This window comes from Eschscholzia californica, unplaced genomic scaffold (assembly GCF_041429995.1).
Source record: "Eschscholzia californica isolate CP2 unplaced genomic scaffold, dmEscCali1.0.p SCAF_5, whole genome shotgun sequence".
Classification (NCBI taxonomy): Eukaryota; Viridiplantae; Streptophyta; class Magnoliopsida; order Ranunculales; family Papaveraceae; genus Eschscholzia; species Eschscholzia californica.
In genome coordinates, this window is record NW_028238472.1 from 48,192,941 (window position 1) to 48,215,083 (window position 22,143).

The 22,143-nt window shown below is 35.2% G+C and overlaps 2 protein-coding genes and 1 long non-coding RNA gene across 4 annotated transcripts; 2 read left to right on the forward strand and 1 right to left on the reverse strand.

Annotated features, from left to right (window-relative positions):
• Positions 1-9,459: 9,459 nt before the first annotated feature.
• On the reverse strand, positions 9,460-16,219 carry LOC147539981 (uncharacterized). 2 transcript variants are annotated; one of them, XR_015224972.1, is made up of 4 exons: positions 15,790-16,219; positions 13,617-13,729; positions 13,355-13,416; positions 9,460-10,622 (listed from the first exon to the last, which is right to left on the reverse strand). It is a non-coding gene; the product is annotated as an uncharacterized LOC147539981 (long non-coding RNA). The 2 variants fall into 2 exon arrangements; XR_015224971.1 differs by lacking the exon at positions 9,460-10,622 and adding an exon at positions 11,458-13,037.
• Positions 9,645-13,327, forward strand: LOC147539982 (RING/FYVE/PHD zinc finger superfamily protein). Its single transcript, XM_086639480.1, has 5 exons — positions 9,645-10,436; positions 10,981-11,110; positions 11,227-11,442; positions 11,606-12,214; positions 12,298-13,327. The coding sequence occupies exons 1-5, from the start codon at positions 10,106-10,108 to the stop codon at positions 13,169-13,171; spliced, it is 2,160 nt and encodes a 719-aa protein (XP_086495606.1). The 5' UTR covers positions 9,645-10,105; the 3' UTR covers positions 13,172-13,327.
• A 2,210-nt stretch (positions 16,220-18,429) lies between the features above and the next one.
• LOC147539983 (Tetratricopeptide repeat (TPR)-like superfamily protein) lies at positions 18,430-21,879 on the forward strand. The gene is made up of 2 exons (XM_086639482.1): positions 18,430-21,143; positions 21,181-21,879. Exon 1 carries the CDS (start codon positions 18,572-18,574, stop codon positions 20,765-20,767), a length of 2,196 nt encoding a protein of 731 aa, XP_086495608.1. The 5' UTR covers positions 18,430-18,571; the 3' UTR covers positions 20,768-21,143; positions 21,181-21,879.
• The last annotated feature ends 264 nt before the right edge of the window (positions 21,880-22,143 follow it).

Here is a 22,143-nt window from a genome sequence, read left to right on the forward strand (position 1 = left end):
TGTATTTGGTGCAAATTTGTTAAAGTTTTTACAGACTTTAAATTTACATATATGTTCTGGTTAAAAGTTCTTGTTTTGTTTCATAAATTTACTGTTATTTATTCCTAAATATTCATACTTTGTCTCATGTTGTCCGTAATTTATTTCATATTTTTTACGTGTTTAGTACATAACACGTTATTTATCAACACGTTACTCATGTTTGTGTAATAAATGAAAGGAAGAAACATGATAAATTTCAGACATTTTTCAACAAATATGAAATTTTAATTAAAAATTACAGTTCCCATCCAAATATTTTATACTTCAAACTGGCAATTATAATTCATTACAACTATTTTAAAATTCAAAACATAAAACCATACTTTAATCTAGACTATATTAAAGTTTTTTTCCACAAATCTCTGGTTTCATTCAATAGCTCGTACGTCACTTCCGCTCTTCTACGCTGAGCTAATTCAATCCAATCTCTTGCAAGGTATTCATCCGGTACTGCCCATTTGTAATGTTTCATAAATACTAAATCCATATGAAGCATAACAAATAGTCCACAATCCGCACTGTCAATCATTGATATAACATTTAGTATGAAACCACAAAATAATTTATAAATTATGTAACTATCTGTATGCATTACAGTAATCATAAAAATGTGAAATATATCGCATACTTACTTTTCTCCTTGTTGATGATCATACGGCGTCTTCGAAATCTTACATTTCTTCTTAAATTCAGGACTCACATATTTTGTTTTGTGAAGCACATCTAATATGTATTGTCCATATCTTGCAGCATTTTCTTCACATTGTTTACGTAGCTTTATGTCAAAGAACAACGAGTTGTAATGGGTCCAAGACTGATCAAAGTAATCAAATACTAACAAAGTCCAATGAATACCCCTACTGACATCTGTACTCATCGCATGACACATTGGAGCAACTATATAAGATATAAGCCCTCTTTCAGCCTCATTTAATAACCGACCGGATAGGTGGGGGTCTATGTTTGACTGGGCTGACTTGCAATTTATCATTGTCTGTCAAATAAAAACAACATACTGTATAAAACAAAACAATTACATTGCAGTAAAGTATTCATACTTTACAACAAACAAAACACATAAACTTAATAAAGTCTACATACTTTTCTTATCATTCTAACCTTTTTATTTGACAAAACGTGTAATTTATACACATAAAAACTTTTATATTATGAAATTATGACTTCTGTAATTAAAACTTACCCATAATTCAGAAGCGAGAACGAACACTTGTCCAGCCCCTTTTAAAACTTTGGAAGATAGATGCTTTGACCACCAATTTATAAGCTGAGCATCGGTTTCACAGTTCATCATAAGCCAATTCACCTCTCTTCCTCTAACATCACTTGTTAGATTTGATTCCCATACAATTGTTCTGCATGTTAATTGTTGTTAGTTTAAAAAATGAATTTATAGCAAAATATTTATATTATATTAGATATAACAGATTATGTTTGTTACAATCATCATAATGTAACACAAACAACAAAACATTTCATAACATAGTGAAAGACAAGTATTAAACTTCAAATTCATTACTTCATCTTCACTCCTTGGTTGAACTCCTCAAGCAGACCCTTCTCATTGTCTTTCACTTTCTTCCAAACTTTGCTCTTCTTCCAGTTGCTAAGTGGTTCATCATCATCAATCGAAACTCCCTTCCCCTTTTTATCTTGTTCTTCAACATTGACTACCTCCTTTTTCGCAATTTCCTTCTTTTTTTCTTTCTCGGCCTTTTCTTTTGGCTCGGCCTTTTCAGTTTGTTTCCTTGTTCTGGGTGCTTGTTTGATTCTCTTAATAAGAGAATTCTGTTTAGGTGTTTCACCCCCATCAACTGTTCTGTCCGATCCACCCTTAATAGCTTTTGATTTTGTTCTCTTCTTCTTTACTGATGTTGGAGTAGTCTCGACAAAGTCATCATCTATGAGTTTTTCTGTTTCAGCATTCTCTTGATAGGTTTGAGCAACTTGAACAACGTCGGTGAAGTCGGGTGCATTTGTGAAATCTATTCCCAAATCAAAATTGGGAGTTGAACTATATTGCTTCTCTTCCTCATTAGGCACCAACACAATGGCCGTGCATGGCACGTTTCCATCATCATCTGAAAACAACAATCATGTTAAAAAAATAGATTCATCACGAAATTGACAAATAAATAATATATCATTTATTCTGTGATAATAATATTCTATATAAAGTATGCATACTTTACCACAAATTATAATAGAAAACAGTAAAAGTATGAATAAATACTGACCTTCCTGTTGTTGTTCTTCAACATTTTCATCTTCTTGTACTTTATCATCATGTTCTACTCCATCAGACATCTGATCACTGACATTATCTTTCTCCCCAACATTATCTACCTCCTCATTCTGGTCCCCATTATCTTGACCCATTCCTTCATTATGATAATCATCCATCAATGATTCCTCCCTCTTTTCAGACTTTAGAAGTAACTTCAATTGTATTACTTCATTTCTCAAACTTTCAAGTTCCTCATCATTTTTCTTTAATTCTTCTCTTTGTTTACTTACTTCTCTACTTAGGGCTTCCATCATCTCCATGTTATTCAACTCTTCATCAAAAGGTATCTCCACAACTACCTTTTCTGTAAACTTCAACATTTCTTTCTCTTCTTCACTCACATCATCCACAACATCCTCATAAACCTGCATGTAAAGAGTTACTTAAATCATAGGGTGTTCTGTAGATGTATTCGAATAATTTATCATAAATTATATGTAATTTATGATAAATTACATATACTGGAAAAAGAAATACAATATATTTATAGAGAATTTAAACTTTCATTAATAAAAGTTCACATAAAAAGTTGATTTTACCTCCTCAGGTTCAAGTCCAGCTAAATCTTTTTCCATTCCATTCTTGAATCCATCAACAGACCACCTCAAGAACCTTGGGGTTCTTGTTTCATTCAGTGCATTCTTCGCATACAGATTAGTATGCATGCACACCCAGAACTAAAGAAAAAAAAAAGAAATCAAAATTACGCATACTTTATAAGTAAGAATATGCTATTTAAATAACAAATGAATTCAAAAAAGAATACTCACAGGCAACAGTAACAAGCAACCAGATGCTTTGGTGGGGTCTTCTGAATGTTTGTCGATCGTTTCCATCATATATGAATGTATGGCTCTTGGCCATGACACCCTGTTGATTGCTCTTCTAGACTGGATGTTCTTATAAATACTAGGCAATACAGTGAAACCAGCCAAAGTAGCAAATAGGAAGCTCGCCGAAAACATCATAATTAGAAGTTGAACAAATTCTATTGCTGGTTCACTGTTCCTCACGCATTTCTGAAGTGCATTCCCAACAACAGCACTTGAGAGACCCATATTTTTGTTTCTTGATGCTTCAAGTGTTTCCTTGAAGTATTTGTTGAAGAACGCACATTTCAAAGGATCTAGATCATTTTTCTTAGGGAATGCCTCATATTCAGAACCCTCCATGGGCATTCCCAACAACAAAGATACATCTTCAGGTTTGAATTCTAACTCTTTACCCCCAATAACAAATTTCTTTGTCGATTTTTTATATCGACAAAGAACATCCAAAATGGCAATTGTAGGACGACTCGTATAATTCTCCCTTAATATTGTACCTTCTGCCATAGCATCAAACAATTGACTGAAAGGAGTTTTGCTAATCTCCTCCTTCATTTCTTCAGTCATATAGGAACGTATGCTATTGATTAACTTTATTGGTTTGCTGAGTGTGTATCTGAATAGTGCCGATGTTTTTTGCACCGGTATTAATTTCTGTTCCCCTACTATATCAACCCACTTACTAGAGCTTCCTTTGTCCTTCAACTTCAAACTTTTAGAACTACCACCAGCCTGCAAATATGACAAAAAAACACAATTGTAAACTATCAGCCATTAATCATGTAAAGTACGCATACTTTACCTAACATGATGGGAAATTTTTTAGACAGAATGAATATTTTTAAGGTATATCACAAATTTGTACATACAACAAGGCATAAACTGTTAAAAGATCAATACATATATGTATGTTAATCATAATTTATCAAATTTTCTTCAAAATATCAATACATTATAACAAATTCCAAATACATTACCTCAGATACTGATGTTTCTTTTGTTTTCGATTTCTTCTTAACAACTACTTCTTCGACAGTGGCCTTTCTTTTCATAGGGCTCCTTCTTAATGTGCTTGTTTCTTCGGTAACATTCGTTTTAGATTTACCTTTTGGTGCCATGTTCAACCTTTTGCTGCAATGAAAAGGACATCTCATTAAACCCTAAACCAAGATTTCATATTTCATTAAACCATACATAAAAAATATGGTTCAATTTTCCATAAATTATATATTTTTTATAACACAAAGTTATCTTATTATGAAACAGAAATAAAAGTTTAAAACGAATATTTAGGTTTTTCAAGTAAAACTAAAGATTTTAATGTAGATCTGTAATTTGAAAACATCTAAGGATCTATTATTCATGAGACAAAAACGATTTTGTACCTCTTTTTTTTAAATAAGAACGAACGAAAAAACCCTAAAACTGTTTGAATCTCCTTTAAACCGAAAAGAAACTTCATATCTACAGAGAAATCTTTACCAAAATCAACAAATCCTCTTCAATATGAAGTTAAACTGACATGCAACAACTATTTATAACGATTTAACCTCAAAGAACCTCACGTTTCGATTTCAATCGATTTCATAAAGAAAAGGGGTTTATCAACCAGCTTACCTTTTCACCTGAAGAGATTCTTCAATGTAAAAGATGAATGGAGAAGATGAAAGGATGCAAACTTTCTGGGTTTCTTGATCTATTTAGGGTTTATCGTCGCGATCTTCAAAAGATTTTAGACGAAAATAGGAATCGGGTAGTTTAGAGAGAGAAAACGTCTTAATGAAGAGTGACAGCCACTTTCTGTTTCGCCTTCTATAGATACGCCCCAAATCACGCGAACGGGTTTTGGGAAAGTTTCCCAAAACCCTCGGAAATTCAAATATCCCGGGGTTTTTAGATTTGGGATACATTGGGTAATATCAAAAAAATTATCCATACTTTATGCCCTTCTTGTAAAAGGACTAAAATTCCATAATCTAAGAAGAAAGGTCTATAAACCTATTATCAAATTGATTTTGGTCTATATACCCATGGACTCCAAGGAATATACTCTAGTGAATTATAATAAAACAAAATAAACATAATCTTTATTAACAATATACATTTATTATTCTTACTTAGATATCGATAGAAAAACAAAAGAAAAAAGATTCTAACTTTTTTTTTTTGATGAGAAAAAAGATTCTAACTTGATAGATGAAGATTCACACTCACTACATTAAAGTACGAGTGGAACAAGGAGAAAGATGAGAGGAAAGAGAAAAAAAAATGGAACATTATATTTTGTTTTGACATCTATATCTAACAGGTAGAAAATGGCAAAGAATTTCTGACATAGCTTTTACATATTCCTTTCAGAAAACCATTAGAATCCGTTTAGAGATCACTCGTTTATAGAGAACAAAAAGACATTTTTCATAAGAAATCTTTTAATCATCAAAAAAACAAATGTAGCTTTAAAACTTTATTTTTATTAAAAATACAACTATACCAAATTCAGATAATTATTATTTGAAAATCAAAATAGAAAAAATAATGGCCGCGGCTTTGGGGAATAAAAAATAATCTCCAGGGAATAAATTCTCTAAGGAATCCATATTTTTTCGTCTATTCTCGGGGGAATATTTTATTTTAGTCCAAAAACTCACTTTATCAAATATTAACCCTTAATCTTCATCTTCTTTATCACTTTTACCACCATAACTTCCCACCACCACCATTGCCACCTCTTCTCTCTCTGGAATATCAACTTTGTGCATGAGCAACCGAACTAATTGATGTTAGAGCAATTATAGAACTAGGTTATAGTTCAAAACTTGGTCGTGGCATTGATGAAGATCGTCAAACAGTAAACATGTTAATTGTTCGCGCCAAATCCCTCCTCAACGAAGCTATATTACCTGAACCACCTGCTCATGGGTTTTTGGTCGAGAAATGTCTTCATAATGTTGCCGATGAAGAGAAGGAAATGGAAGATGATGAGGAGGAATTCAACGATACTGACTTTATAAAAATTGTTTCTTTGATAAGGACTCTTGTTGTCGTGAGTAATAGAGGTAATCTCGTAGCACTAGTGCATATAGTTTGAATAAGGAAAGAAGTTAGATAAATTAGGAAACTCCAACATTTTGATGGAACAGATATCACTTGTCTGCATTCCACTCAATTTGCTTTCTTCTTGACCTCTGAAACAATACTACTTCATCTAGGTGGTTCATCTTTCTTCATTGAAGTCAAGCAGGTTATCCGCTTCTGTTCTGGTTTGTTGACTACCTTATAAAAGAATGAGCACTCCAGTTGGTCTCTCTATCTCTCTGTTCCAAACTCTCTGGTTATGGAGTGTGATTTTTTCAAGGTTCCAAACCCTCTGCTTAGGAAGTGTGATTTTTCAAGTAACCCAATTTGAAGTTCCAAACAGAACATATCAATGGCAGATGGTTTCTCCCTATCTACAAACTCAAGAGTTTTTCATTTAAGGGGAAATACTTTTCTAGGTTTAAAACCCAATTACAAAAAGAAGAATAGAGAGAGCGGATAGAGAGAGAAGATTAAGGAGCAATTTTTAATCAAGTCAATTTTTGAACTAGAAAAAAAATATATCTTTGAATAAAATTTTTATTGAATAAATCTTTATTCCCTATAGAATTTTTTTTATTCCCCAAAGCGGCAACCAAAATAATATTCAATTTTATACAAAATAATTTTATAAAACACAATTATATAAATGGTCCAAAATTCCAACAATAAGGACAAGTCATCTAAAGTCACGGTGGAACCAACTAACTAGCCAAAAATCTTTCCACCCAAAAAAAAGAAAAAGAACTAGCAAAAAAATCTCTACTCGAATAATAATATTGACTTTATAACACTATAGCCCAAATCAAGACTTCTTTTCATAAACACAATAATAGAAAATACAAAAAAAAAACTAATTTGGTAGCGAAGAGGATTGAACATGTAACCTTCATTATGTGGCGCCAAACATAAGCCGACTAAGATGTTGTTTGACAACACTAAAATAAGTTAAAAATTTTTATTTTTTTTGTTTTGTTTCGAGAAATCGACTACGATCTACGTTAATCCTTATAAAGCATTGATAAATCGAGACGATGTGATAAATAACATAACTGTCGAAATATTATTGACCCTAAAGTCTGACGAATTAAAAAATATACCTGTTTAAGTAGAAAAGTAAAAAAAAGGTAGTTTAGTGACATACAAAATTTCAATTTCATTCAAGTTTAAATTGTACTTTAAAATTAAGTAACTTACAAACTAATGTTCAATATATGCACGAAATTTACTTTGCTAAATTTTCTGTAATTGTCGCTTCCGCTCTGCCACCACAAAATACACTTGTACCACATCCTTGTACCTCCACCACCACACCTCGACCACCATTGTACCTCCAACACTACCATCATAGCTCCACCACCACTATCCCCATATATCCACCACAACTATCTACCTTCATCACCATTGCCACCATCATGCCTCTACCACCACCCTGACACTCTTCACATCAGCAAAAGTCGTCGACAAACAATCATTGTCGACGAGACGACCTCTCAAAAAAAGTTCAAAATCTTTTTCATCTCCTCCCACCTCCACCATCTCTAGACGACCTCTCAAAAAAAGTTCAAGATCTTTTTCATCTCCTCCCACCTCCACCATCTCTCTCCCTCTCTCCCCACCAGACGACGAAATATTTCATCTGGAAACCAAGGAGAGCTAATCCCCTCTCTCTCTAGGGTTTCCAGACGAACGAAACCCCTTAGCCTATATGCTTAAAAACCCTAAACCAATGGATTATTGCTTCTTGGTTTCCGTAATGAAAGAGATCTCTCGTATGATCGGGGGAGAGATGAGGAAGATAAAAGAGAGAAGCGGTATTGGTGGTCTCCTGGTCGGCCAACGGTGGCGGGAGGAGAGGACGAAGAAATTAAATTCCCCCAAAACATCAGTCATAAAAGAAGACTCATCTCTTCAGGAATCACTTCTGTACTACCCCTAACGCCCATGTCTTTCTTTTTTTTTTAAGCGGGAGACACGGTAACACCCGCGCCCTAATTTCGAGAAAACCTCCCGCTACGCTTCAAATCAAATTTCAAATTTTGACCACTTCAAATTTCATCTTTTGTAATATAGTATTCTCTTACTAAATTCAAATCTCTCCGACCAATTCAAGCGCGCTAAATAAGATCAGAATAAACGGTGATATATTCTGTAATTTAAGGATATAATAGAGGAGTTTTCCGTAAATTAAGCAATTTTAACGTTTTATATTGATAAAGTTCTTCAAGAAATCCCCGCACGTTAAAATCAATAGAACGGGTTTTTAGCTACAAGATCCGTCTTTTCTACGGTTTTACCGGTTTCTTCCACTCTTCAAACTTTTCTGCACTCATATTGATTTGAGGGTACTTTTGTCAATTCCATGAACTAATAGTGATAACAACTTTTGAAAATTAAATAAGAGCATCTCCAATGCAAAACTCAAAAAAATCTCTATTCGTCCTATTTGTCGAGTTCCAATTGAGATTCTCACTCATAGGTGTCGAAAATAGAGATCCTCAATTCTTGTATGTCTCCAATGCAACACTCTAAACTCTTTTATTTTACTTACGTGTCATGGTTATTTTTGTAAAAAAGTAATTAGTTATTTTGGAAATATACGAAGACTTGATTTCTATTGGTTGAAAGTTAAATATTGATGAGTTGGACAATTAGAGATATCTCAAGAGGACACTCTGAAAATAGAGTGTCCTCTTGAGATATCTCTATTCCACTCTCGACACATCATCTTTGAGATCTTAGTTGAGTTTTGCATTGGAGATGATTTTTTAAGAAAAACTCAGAAAATCCTATGTGGCACTCCGAGTTTCTAAGATTGAGTTTTGCATTGGAGATGCTCTAACCTCTTTATTATAATCTATATAATTTTTCAAAATTTGACTTCTTATTAAATCAAAATAATTTTTGATTTTTTTTCTACCAAAGAGGTCAATTTACAACCTTGCCCGTCACCCGTGGAAACTAATTATACCAATAATACCTAAGGGTATAAATGTTTTTACCACAGTTCAGCACGGAGGTGTTCGTTTCCTCGTTCGACACTGACTCGAACTAAAATAGATATTTATATATTTTTTTGAATATAGAAATTTATATTGTAATAGTATGAAATTTGAAATTCTTTTAGAAAAGAGATCAGTTGACAACCCTGTCCTTCATGGTAGTATGTAAATATAACAAAGCCCAAGGGTATAAAAGTCTTTTAAGAAATTTAATTCCATATAGAAACCCTTTAGTTTAATATTACTAAAATTGAAATAGAAGTGTATACTATAATATAAATTTGACTTTTTATTAATACAAAATTTTACTTTTTTTTTTTAGAAACAGAGAGCAATTGACAACCTTGCCCTTCATGGAGGAATGTAAATATAGCAATACCCAAGGCTATAAGTGTCTTTTGGTAGAGTATAGAGAGGAGCTGTTGGTTTCCTAGTCCGACACCGACTCGAATTATATCTTGAAAGTTGTGACCCATTAGGAAAAAAGAGACACAATCAATAAAGGTTAAAAAAGGGAACTCCAATTAGGGCATCAATAGACCCACTCCTCTCTCTCTCTCTCTAGAAATCTGAAACCCTAGCAACTCCCTTATTTTCTCTCTCCTCATCGTTTTCTTTTTTCCACCGCCTCCATCTTCAAAGAACAAATCAAACCACAGAAAAAATCTCCGAGATCTAAGTTTTTTTAACGGAGTATTTATCCTTTATATTATATTCAGATCTGAACTTTAAGAAAATACCTTTAATCCTTCCGGTCAAGATCACCGGTGAAGATCAAGATCTGACCTTCGATCTCTAAATCTAAGAAATCATCATCTTCTTCGTTTTCTTCCTCGTCGTCTTCAAACGTCGTCATGGTTGTAAACGGGAGGCCCTTGAAAAGGATGAAGAGAAGAATCACAGCAGATCTAAAAGATTTTTTGAGTTTTCCGGTACCGGAAGATGAGGCTTCCGGTCAATTAGATGGTCCATTCAGATCTAACGTAAAATCGTTCTTGACGAAACATGCTCAACTTTTACCATCAGCTTCTCTATTTCCTCATCTTCAAATATGGCAGATAGTTTTCCGGGTCGGAGATTTAATCGACGGACCGGAATCATCGCCGGTAGTTGTTACCCTTGATATTGTTGAGGAAGATGTTTCTAGATCTAGCTCTGTTTACTGCGATCAATGCCGAGTTGTTGGTGAGTCTACTCACCGATTTACCGGGTCGTTTTCCGTTCAATAAATCATGAAATCTCAACCGTTAAATTTTCCCATTTGATATGACGTGGCAACTGGTTTTATCGTAAACTATTTGACGTTGAAATCCTTTTTCTTGATGGAGCGGCCTAAGCGGGCCCCACTTACTAGCAATATTATCATGCCAGCTGTAATTAAAACTCCAAGTCATTTTCTCACGATATAATGGACTTATCGTATCGTCTTATAATAATTAAATGCCACGTGTCCAGCAAGCAGGATCTAAGCAATTATTTAAGTTTGAGGACCTTGACCGGTCCGAAGATGTTGACTTGACATTTTATGGGACAATAATTGAGCTCCTAGTGACAGCTCCATTTATGAGCCCCACCCTAGACAGAGAAAGCTACACGATTAGGTTTTATTAACCTAGGGTTTTCTTATAATCTTACTTGCAACTTAAGATGTTGATAATGGGTCCAAGAATTTTGACTAAATATATATTTGAATTGTTTCACTAAGTTTGTTTCTGTAATTTGTGAATAGGTTGGAGTGGGCATCCAGTATGTGCCAAACGTTACCATTTCATAATAAGGACAACAAAGAACAGTTCCATTGATGGGTACTTGAAACCTTGTAACAACTGTGGTGATTTACTCCATTTGCCTGATTCTAGGTAATAAAACAAGAAGAATTCAAAATACTTGGTTACCCATTTTCAGTTTCTCTATGATTTTTATGAATTGAGAAATTGTTTTTTGATTTGTTGTGCTTGGAATGTGTAATTTGCAGATGCAAGTCTTGTGATTATGTGATGACTGCAACTGACCTAGAAGAATGGGTGACTCTGCAGCTACAAGATACTAGCCATTTGCTACATGGTGTTGTACACTCAAACGGATACGGTCATCTTCTTCGAGTTAATGGAAAGGAAGGTGGATCGAAGTTTGTTTCGGGTTGTGATATTATGAACTTCTGGGACAGGATTTGTAGAACAAACAGAGTCAGGTTAGGGGTTTACACTTTTGTTTGTAGTTTATCCAATTCATCTTCAATTATGAACTATTTCAGAAACTCAAGTTCTGTTTATGTTAGTGCTCCTAATATTAGTAGCGGAAATAATAAACTGTCGGGTGGTTTCAAATCTTTACTCATTTTCCTATTGATACAGGAAGATTAGTGTAATGGATGTGTCGAAGAAGTATGGATTGGAATATCGATTGCTTCATGCCATCACAAAGGGGCACCCATGGTATGGTGACTGGGGCTATGAGTTTGGTGCTGGAAGCTTTGCTCTTACTCTTGAAGCATACTTGGAAGCAGTTGAAAACCTACGCGAAATTCCCCTTTCTATTTTCTTCTCGGATTCCCGAAAGCCCCGAACCAAACTTCAGAATGTAATCTCATTCTATCAATCTTTATCGGAGTTGGAACTCTTAACCATGAGAGACTTGTTCTGCTTCGTTGTCAAGCTGATCCGCGAAACTCATGAGGCTCAGTCTCCTGCTTCGAACAATACAAAGAAGCCCATTGCTAGCTCATGGGCTTTGTGTTCATGGTCGAAGGATGATATTGATCATGTAGAACAAGCAATGGTCAAGGTACTCCGTGCAGTCGGTGGAGAACGGTGGGTTTCTTGGCGATCCCTCAAAGGCGCATTGTATAAAATTGGTTCACCACAGCTCCTCGATTACTGCTTGAAGGACTTGGGGGGGAAACTAGCAGCTGATGGCATCGTTTACACTAGGTGTAATCCCGACACTGATGCTCTTGAATACAGGTAAACAACTTAACATATTCTTTTTTGAAAATTCTCCGAACTTGTCCCCAATGATGACATTTATTTTTGTTCCAATTTCGCAGGATAAATTGTGAACATGGTAGTGGTGATGACATTATCGGTTGCTCTTCAGGGAAAGTTTATCCGAACAAGGACCATCTTCTGAGAGACCTAAAGTTCCTTCATGACTCACTTCTCAATCCCCAAACAATGGTCAAATACAGGCCTACATTGATATGGGAAAAAGCTGTCAGCTCAGCAGCAAAGCTCCTTGACTGCAAGCAGTTTGTAAAAAATTATAGTCCTGAAAGGATCAACATGTCAAATCCTTTCGCAGTTCGCCTTTTGTGTGAGGTTGAACTAATTGATCACCCCAAAGACTATACAGCTCCACCACCAGAACTAATAATCGTGCCTACTAATGCTTCATTAGCTGATATTAAAAATGAAGCAACAAAAGCTTTTCAAGAAGTATACGTCTTGTTCAGGAAGTTTGAAGTGGAGGACGTACTTGACCTATACTTTCTTGGTGGAATACCAACTGCAAGTTCTAGCGACAACCTGACTATCCGAGTTAGAGGAAGGTGCCTTGGGAAAAATGTCCTTCATCGGTTTAGAATGGAGAGGGGGCTCGAGAACTGGACTGTTAACTGTGCTTGTGGAGCAACAGATGATGATGGTGAAAGAATGTTGGCATGTGATAGTTGTGGAGTATGGCAGCATACTAGGTGTGCTGGGATCCATGATTTTGATTCAGTCCCTGAAAAGTTCATGTGCGGAAGATGTGGTGGCAGTGGCTCTCGTCGAAGGGCAAATGTGAATTCTGAAAGAAAAAAATCGGCAGCTAAAGGTGGAAATCCTAAAAGTGATGGCAGATGCAAAGACGAAAGTGTAAATGTTGAAGAATCGTCGCGCAGAATTCGAAATAGCCTTAAGGTTGTTCCTGGTGTAAAATAAGTTGTATATATATAGTTGAAAAGGAGATACATTCTAACCTTCGATGTACAGTTCAACCTTTAGGGAGTGAAATCCCGGGTTTTTTTCTAAGGGTTTTGGATGTTTTGTCTCCTTAAACAGTGTTATCTTTTGTCTTAAAAGAACCAAGTTAACAAATTGTCATGAAAGCGTAACATTACTCACTCTTTTTACTTCTTTCTGAAGTCTAGTAAGGGACGAATATCTCCATTGTCGTTGTTCAGAACCTGAGGTACACAAATAAACGCATTGAAGCCATGATAACGGATGAAGCCGTGATAACAGATGTAACTTACGACTATATAGCAGATAAAGAGTCTTGAGTTATTTTATAAAGCAGATTAAAATTGAAAACAAATGCACCTCCAAATAGGTTAAAAACAAAGACTGTATCTCCGAGGCGGAGCAATGGTTAAGTAGTGCTTACCACAAATTAATGGAATATCCACTGTTGTGATATTATTTCATGTTCCTCTTCCTCTGTTGGTCTGTGCACTTGCTTCCAATTCCATGGGTACGTCTTGGTACGCCCATCCCAACCTAGAACGAACGCAACCGAAAAACAGTTTAGAATCTAAATCCTAATCAGTGAAGGCTATATAAACTATAAAGAACATGCAAGCTAAGAAAGAATCAGTCATAATCCAAAGAAAACTCAACCCGCCAAAAGTGCAAAACCTTAACAAAGAAGTTTCAGAATTGAAGCATAAAAACATGAATCCTTGAAATGTATCAAAACAAAAACGAAATCAAACAGACTACTGACTAGAAACAAGAACTCATATTCCTGTTATGTGTTAGGATCCAAAAATAGTTTTGTTAAGAGGAGATATTTACAGTATGATAACCCCGCCAAACGTCAATACTCCATTTCTAGAATATCAAACTAACTCTCATATGAACATGCGCATTTTAGATTTCATGGAAAGACAGACGCTGATTCAAATATGCTCCACATTTTAACTGATTATAAAACAAACCACAGAGAAAGTAATCATAGGACTTGAAATATTAAACAGGCTTTCGTGAGTTCAAAGATAGAAAGAGTCCTATAGTATAATCCAAGGATTTTTCTGGTGTACACTTCAGATTCATTTACTTAATAAATTCAAAGACGTCATAGTATTTATGAATGAAAAACCTCACTTCATCTTGTAAATAAAACAATTGAAAACCAACAAGTCCTGACATTCGAGTTATTGTAATAACCCGAGAGCCATGCTTTAACAAATGGGCAATTGCATTGGCTATAATGTATAAAGCGAGTTCTAGAAAACATGATTGGTTGAAGACAACACATTTAGAATTACTTTATTGGCCTAATGTATAAAGCGAGATCTAGAAAGCAACCATTATATTCATGCTCAACTATACAAAATCAGTTAAAAAGTATAATGAAATGCACATAACAGAGGATCAATTTGAAGGGCTGGGAGTCAAAATGGGAACATATAAATACTAATCATGTAAGGTCCTCTACAACTGCAAAAGCATGATCATCTCTAAGGATACAATCTCGCTCAAGGATGATACAAGAGATTCAAAGAGAAATCTGTCAAAACTGCATTACTGGAATAAATTGAACTGCATTATTCAAAGTGATTAATGCCAAACTAACATACTAGTAATACATGGTGATAATATTACGAGCAAAGTTAGAAATATTTTATGCTTATGAAGTTCGACAAAAAAACAAAGAGCATCGAAGTAGCGGTCGAGAGATTTCAAAGATGCACAACAAAATGCGTTAACATTACTAAATATGAGTATATGACACAAGAAACTAAGAAATGATGAGATCTTCAATCGGAATTTACCGGTATCATAACTGATATGGCTTCATACTCAAGTCAACAAAGCTACATAATCACTAATTCCGAAAATAATAACACAACGGAAAATTCAACGAGTTAATAATAGGATCGAAAGACATAGACAGCAAAGATGAATTGAACTTCAACTTTGAAAGAAGATCTCACAAGCTACAACTCTTCGAACATGCATAAACAACAATTACTATAGCATGATATACGACATGAGATTAACGAGAGGATTCTATAATATGTATAAACTCTAGGAAAGACGAATTATAGAAGCCTTAAAAGGCCAGGGCTCTGACCTCAAATTCCCTCTTCACATGGACCTCAAAATTTAACCTTTAGGGTTTCAGGGTAGATAAATCAAAGTTCTTCCATCTATCCATTGTTCTCTTCTACATTAGGGTTCTTAAGAACTCAACTGAACCCCAAGTCAATCACACCAACGAAACTCAAAAGAATTATTCATGGTATGTTAGTTATAACCATAGATGATTCTATCTTCTCTCACTCAAAATACCACATTAACATTCCAGAAAGGCAGAAATCGCCATAACCCACTATAATTTACCTGAATTCTAACAAACCCAAAGATTCAAAGAAGATGCTCAAAATTTACAATTATGTTACTTGAAATTCTGAATAACCAAAACCAAGCAATACCGATCCCACAAACAATAGAGGAAATCAAATATGAACCCTAATAAGATTAAACAACAGTTTGATGATTACATATTCTCCAAATTTAAGAACCAAAATTAGTGATAAGAAAAGTTCTTTTACCTCAAAGAATAATACCAAATCCGAATTGCTTGAAAGACTTCAACTTGAAGGTTGAAATTACAAACGAAAAACAGATGAGGTTTGATTGTGACTTTCAAACAAGGAAACCCTTAATAGAATCTTATCATAAAGATGATAACTTTATCAAAATTGGGGAAAATTAAGAGAAATTTGATAGAGAATTGTTGAAGAAACAGTTACAGGAAAGCTTGAAAACACTTTCAGTTAGAGAGAGAAACAATTAAAATGAGGGCTTCGATTTGTTGCCCTAGAAACTGAAGTTGTTCTACATTTATTATTTTGCCCTAAAATTCAACCACCAACTCTGAATTTTTCTCTCTCTAGAGTTTATTATATAAATGGAGAGAGGGCAGAGGGCTGATGACTTGATTCTCTTCTTTTTCTTTCCTTCCTTGCCCGTCAAAACTGTGAGCCTTGTTTGGCTGGCCAGGCAGGGGTCAATGACCATTGACCCGTATTCTCTGTAAGCACCAGGTCAACTATTCTGGGTGAAGTTCATTTTTATTTTTTTGTTTTATCTTTTCTTCCAAACCAAAATTCACTATTCTTCCAAAATAAAACTTCAGATAAGAGTCTACTCTACTACTACCGACATTCTCCGGCAACGATAACGACACCGACACCTACCAACGACCACTCAAATAAACGAACCATCAATCCGAGTGACATATTCATCATTCAACTATGTTATATCATCTTTTAAAACAAAAGAAAAAGTCCACTACCACCGATATTCTCCGACACCAATCTATTATTTGATGTTTGTAATGATCTATACAAATATTTTCTAACCCATTATTTGATATTTGAATACGTAATATATAGTTTCATGCACAAAAACTATGTATCTGGGCTACGTTCTCGGACTAGTCTGGACTGGGACCTAACACAGCATAACGGATCAATTGATCTGTTTCGACCTCTTAGGTCCCGGATCAACTGATCTGTTTCGACCTCTTAGGTCCCATATCAACTGATCCGTTGGGCCCTCTTAGGTACTGGATCAACTGATCCTTTTGAACCTATTAGCTCTCGGACTGGTCCAGCCCATCCGATACATTTTTAGGGCAAATAGAAATTAAATAAACAAACATGCTCATCAATATAATATGTTATTCACTTTTTAGATCATTCAAACACTAATGAAAGGAAAAAAAAAATCTATAGTTAGGGCTTTTTAAACCTAATCTTACACCATAAAATGTAAGTTGTATTCATGTCTTTTTTAGTCATAAATACAACCATGAACTCTATGAGAGAATTGAGAGGGAATATGAGTTAGAGATAATGAAACGCCATGAACTCTTAGAGGAAAAATCGAAAGAGAGGGCAGTCTCTGGTCCATTAGGGCGTTAGGCGTTAAGAGGATGTGAGGTCGGGTGCTTACATATTGGTCAGTGCCTATAGAGAAAGTAGTTATAGGGTCCAATGCTTATAGAGCTCCCTGCTAACAGCATTTTGGCCCAATGCCTTTAGTCGCGCCCTTAGTAAATTTTTTCAATGTTAGTATAGTTTGGTGAGAAATGTAATTAGTAGAGATGAAATATTATAATGGAATGACTATTTTTTAGAGTGAAGGAGTAACACAATGCACAATTCTCCAACTCTAACAAAAATGATTTATCATGAAACTCTTGATTCCTTAACAAAAAAAAACTTTGAAATTTTACTCTTTAAAGTTTATTTATATAAATAAGAGGGTTAATGACTTAGTTATATTATTTTTTTTCGTCTATTGTGAAAAGTGCAAGTCATGTCTGGTGTGTCGAAAAAAAGAAGTGTTTTTTTTTTGTTGAAAGGAAGTGGTTATCAAGGATAACGATTTCGTAATGTGTTTTTTTTTTGTAACTGCACAATACCTTACTGTATTGTTTGGTTTAGTTATGAATAAACAATAAGATAGTGTTTATAGTGTTTCATTCGTGATTATATAGTCATAAACCCACCACACTCAGGCTCCTAGGCCATGTTTGGCGCGTGGGAATGGAATGTGATTCCCTGGAATTACATTCCAGATCATTGTTTGGCTTGCGGGAATAGTGTGGGTCCGGGAATGTGATTCCCTCAAAAATGAGTAATAGCAAACCCGGGGGAGGTGGGTTTGTGATTCCCATTCTCCCTAAATCACATACATTAATATTTATTGACAAATATATCCTTAACAAAATATTGATTTACCAATTTTATTTTTTTGTAGGATTTGGTATTAATAAGTACTATTTATGTTTATGAACAAAATTTAATTTTAGATAAATTTCTATTTAGATTTACGAACAAAATTTTGTTTTAGATAAATTTTTATTAAAATATTTATTTATTCTCTTTAATTTCTAACCCTTTGATGTATCGTGTTATTATTCCACGGCACGCCTCGTTGGCCACCACTACTAGGGACACCCCGACTTGGCTCCGCCTTTGATTAGGACTACACCCCTAAAATCATTTTTGTTCAGGCGTTAACTCTCAAAAGCTATTTTCCATCAAATAACCGTCATATGAGGGGGCGTGCGAGCCACATGCTCAATCTCGGACGAAAATACCCCCATCCTAATCCGACGGTCAGCAGCGGACTAATATACTACACTATTTATAAGTGATTTTCACAATACTAGAATTCTTGGGTCAACCCGTCAGTCAAGTGTCAACCCGTCAGTCAATTGTCAACCCCTCAGTCAAGTGTCAACCAGTTTAATTTGCTCTTTGGGTTTCTTCTTCCCTTTTCATTTTGGCGCTATCTCAGTGCCTACCGTTTTCCTCAACTATGCTTCTCCGCCACCACCGTCACCACCTCTCACCGTTCACCATTATCAGGTGCGCCTCCTGTCACTCTACACCTACCACCGCCCCCACCACCACCACTACCACCGCCCCCACCACCACCACCACCACCACCAAAAAAGATCAAACAATCAGATCATCAAAAACCAAAACAGCTAGAACCCTAGCTAGACTCATAAATAAACAACCTTGGTCACCTGAACTTGAATCCTCTCTCTCTAAAATCTCCTCCTCTTCTTCTACTTCTTCTCTCTCTAAAACAACTGTCCTTCAATCTCTCTCTCTAATTAGAACTCCAGCTAAAGCTCTTAAATTCTTCAAATGGTCTGAAACTAATGGTTTCACACACAATGATCAAACTTACTATGAATTAATTGAAACCCTAGGTCGAAATCAGAATCTAAATGCAGCTCGAAACATTCTCTTCTCAATTGAGAAAAAAACTGGTGGAAAAATCAAACTTCAAGATAAATTTTTTAATAGTTTGATTAGAAGTTATGGTCAAGCTGGGTTATTTCAAGAATCAATTAAACTATTTAATTCAATGAAAACTTTTAGGGTTTCTCCTTCTGTTATTACTTTCAATAGTCTCTTATCAATTTTACTTAAGCGTGGAAGAACTACTATGGCTAAGAAATTGTATGATGAAATGTTAACAATTAGGGTTTTGCCTGATTTATATACTTTTAATATTTTGATTAGAGGGTTATGTTTGAATGCAATGGTGGATGAAGGGTTTAGGTTTTTTAAAGAAATGTCAAAATTTGGAATTAACCCAGATTTGATTACTTATAATACTCTTATTGATGGATTGATTAGGGCTGGAAAAGTTAAAATTGCTCATAATCTTTTAAAGGGTATGAAGAAAAAGGGTTCTGATTTGAACCCCAATATTATTAGTTATACTACTTTGATCAGAGGGTATTGTGAAAAACATGAAATTTCTGAAGCTTTAGAGGTTTTTGATGAGATGATTAAGTTTGGGATGAAACCTAATAGAATTACTTATAATACCCTAATTCAAGGACTTTGTGAAGCTAAGAAACTTGATAAGATTAAGGAAATTTTGGAAGGAATGGTTGGTGATGGTGGGTTTTTTCCAGATACCTGTACTTTCAACACATTGATAAATGCTCATTGTGTTTCGGGTAAGATCGACGAAGCATTAGAAGTGTTTGATAAAATGACTGATTTAAAAGTGCAGCCTGATTCGGCTTCGTTTTCTATTTTAATTAGATATTTATGTCAGATAGGGAAGTTTGAGAAAGCGGAAGAATTCTTCGATGATCTTTTCGAGAAGGAGATATTACTTAGAGATGATGGTTGTGTACCAATTGTTGCTGCTTATAATCCGATATTCGAGTATTTATGTCGAAAGGGGAAGACTTCGAAAGCTGAGAGGGTTTTTAAGCAACTGTTAAGGAGAGGTACACAAGATCCTGTATCTTTCAAGACTTTGATCATGGGTCACTGCAAAGAAGGTACATTTGAGTCTGGATTTAATCTTTTGGTTTTGATGTTAAGGAGAGACTATAAACCCGATATCGAAACTTATGAAACCCTGATTGATGGGTTCTTAAAGAAAGGAGAATCATCATTTGCTCATAAAACTATAGAAAAGATGATGAAAAGCTCCCATCCTCCAAGAACATCAACCCTCCATTCAATTCTTATGGCATTGGTAAAAGATGATTTGGCTGAAGAAGCTTCTTCTCTATTAATGGTGATGTTAGAAAAGAAGATTCGACAAAACATAAACGTTTCGACGAGTGTTCTAAGTGCTCTGTTTAAAAATGGGATAAAAGATACTGCATTCGAGATGATTGGGTTACTCTATGAGAACGGGTATTCGATAAAAATGGAAGAGTTGATCAAATTTCTCTGTGAGAAAAGAAAATTCTTGGAGGCTCAAGAACTATTACTATTTAGTTTGGAAAAGGATCAAAGTGTAGATAACGAGGTATTTTGTGAAGTGATTACCAGTCTTTGTAAAGTTAAACAATCTGAAAAAGCATTTGGATTATATTATGAACTAACAGAGAGAGGAAAGGGGGCTAGTTTGAGTTGTTTAACTGATTTGAAGATTTCATTAGAGGCTCAAGGAAAAGTAAATGAAGCCGAGTTTGTATCCAAAAGGCTAGACAGAAGGGGTAACAAGGAAAGGGAAAAAGAGAATTGAAGATCAAACAAGTTATTCAGAATCTAGTTATGGTATTAGCTAGATAAGGAATTGGTCTTTTTCTTACCAGTTGATGTATTTATCTTCTTTGCACGGCAGGATGAGAGATTGGGAGAGATAGGGGGAAGAAGTCATGCTGGCTAGGATCGAAGAGTAAGGGATTTTTCAACCAGCTTATGCATTCTTATCACCCACCTGGCGAGCAGTATGCGAGACTCGATCTTTCCGATAGCCTGGAGCGAGTAGGTATGACAGCGATGGATAGACCGTTTGGGTAATCAGACCAATACACAGCTAGGCGCGAGGTTCACTAGCTTTTCCATTCCTTTTCGAAACTGGTCCAGATCTCGAAGAGGCCTCTGGAAAGAAAAATTGCCTATGAGAGCCTCTCCCAGTCATAGAAGAAAAATTGCCTATGAGAGCCTCTCCCAGTCATAGAGTTTAAATCTCTAATGATACATCAGATTTCGTAGACACCACACTTTACTCTATAATCCTTTGGCATTTTTCTGAAGCAAGATGTAAGACTCTCTTTGATAACAAGCAGAACTCTCCCTATCAAATCATTCATCAAATTACATATACCTATTATCTATTTAGGTCTTTTGTTACTCAGCAAACTACTAGGTTTAATGGTCACTCAAATCCTTCTCACAATACAATTCCGGAGCCTCATGGTTATAATGTTATCATAATTAGTGTAGATGTCTCATTTGTGTTGAAGGACAAACATGCAAATATTAGTTTTATTGCTCATGATCACAGGGCCGGCTAACTTTGTTCTAGCCAAAGCAGATATTATCAGACGCTGAAGCAGTGGAGAAGGAGAGTGTAGAGCTCACTTGCTAACCCACAAATGGGCATTACATCTTCGTTCTTTTCAAGTACTTTTTGAATCAGACTCTTCCAATGTAGCCAATACAGTATCTTATGGGAAGAGCACATGTAGATGTAGTTGGATATCCGAAACGACCCTAAGAGGAGATGGTGCTCATGTTGCTAAAAAAGGTATTATGTTATGTTATCGCTCGAACAACCTGAACTTCGTCATTGTATTGTACGTGGGAGTCTGATTCTACCTTTTTTGTTGAAATATTACAACAACAATGTCTGTGTAGCTAGTGGTTTTACTATTTAATGACTTTTGCACCATTTCTTTTCACGTCTGATGTAGCACTCACATAATTGATCGTGCAATTACATAGTTAACAAAATAAAGGGCAGGCAGGCTTGTGTATCAGTTTCATAATGTTTGTTTTTATCTGACTCAGTGCGCTTGACTTGTCCCAATGACCCAAGGTTTAGACAATAGAAAAAACACCACAAGGTCTGATTCATCTATCCAAACTATTTCTTTATCAAATCTAAAATAATAC

What these genes read in the sequence shown, in the direction of transcription:
- LOC147539982 (XM_086639480.1), top strand. Translation starts at nt 10,106, where the DNA reads ATGGTTGTAAACGGGAGGCCCTTGAAAAGGATGAAGAGAAGAATCACA. An exon ending in TGTAGAACAAACAGAGTCAG is followed by an intron (nt 11,443 to 11,605) that starts GTTAGGGGTTTA and finishes CTATTGATACAG; the next exon opens with GAAGATTAGTGTAATGGATG. An exon ending in ACTGATGCTCTTGAATACAG is followed by an intron (nt 12,215 to 12,297) that starts GTAAACAACTTA and finishes CCAATTTCGCAG; the next exon opens with GATAAATTGTGAACATGGTA.
- LOC147539983 (XM_086639482.1), top strand. Translation starts at nt 18,572, where the DNA reads ATGCTTCTCCGCCACCACCGTCACCACCTCTCACCGTTCACCATTATC.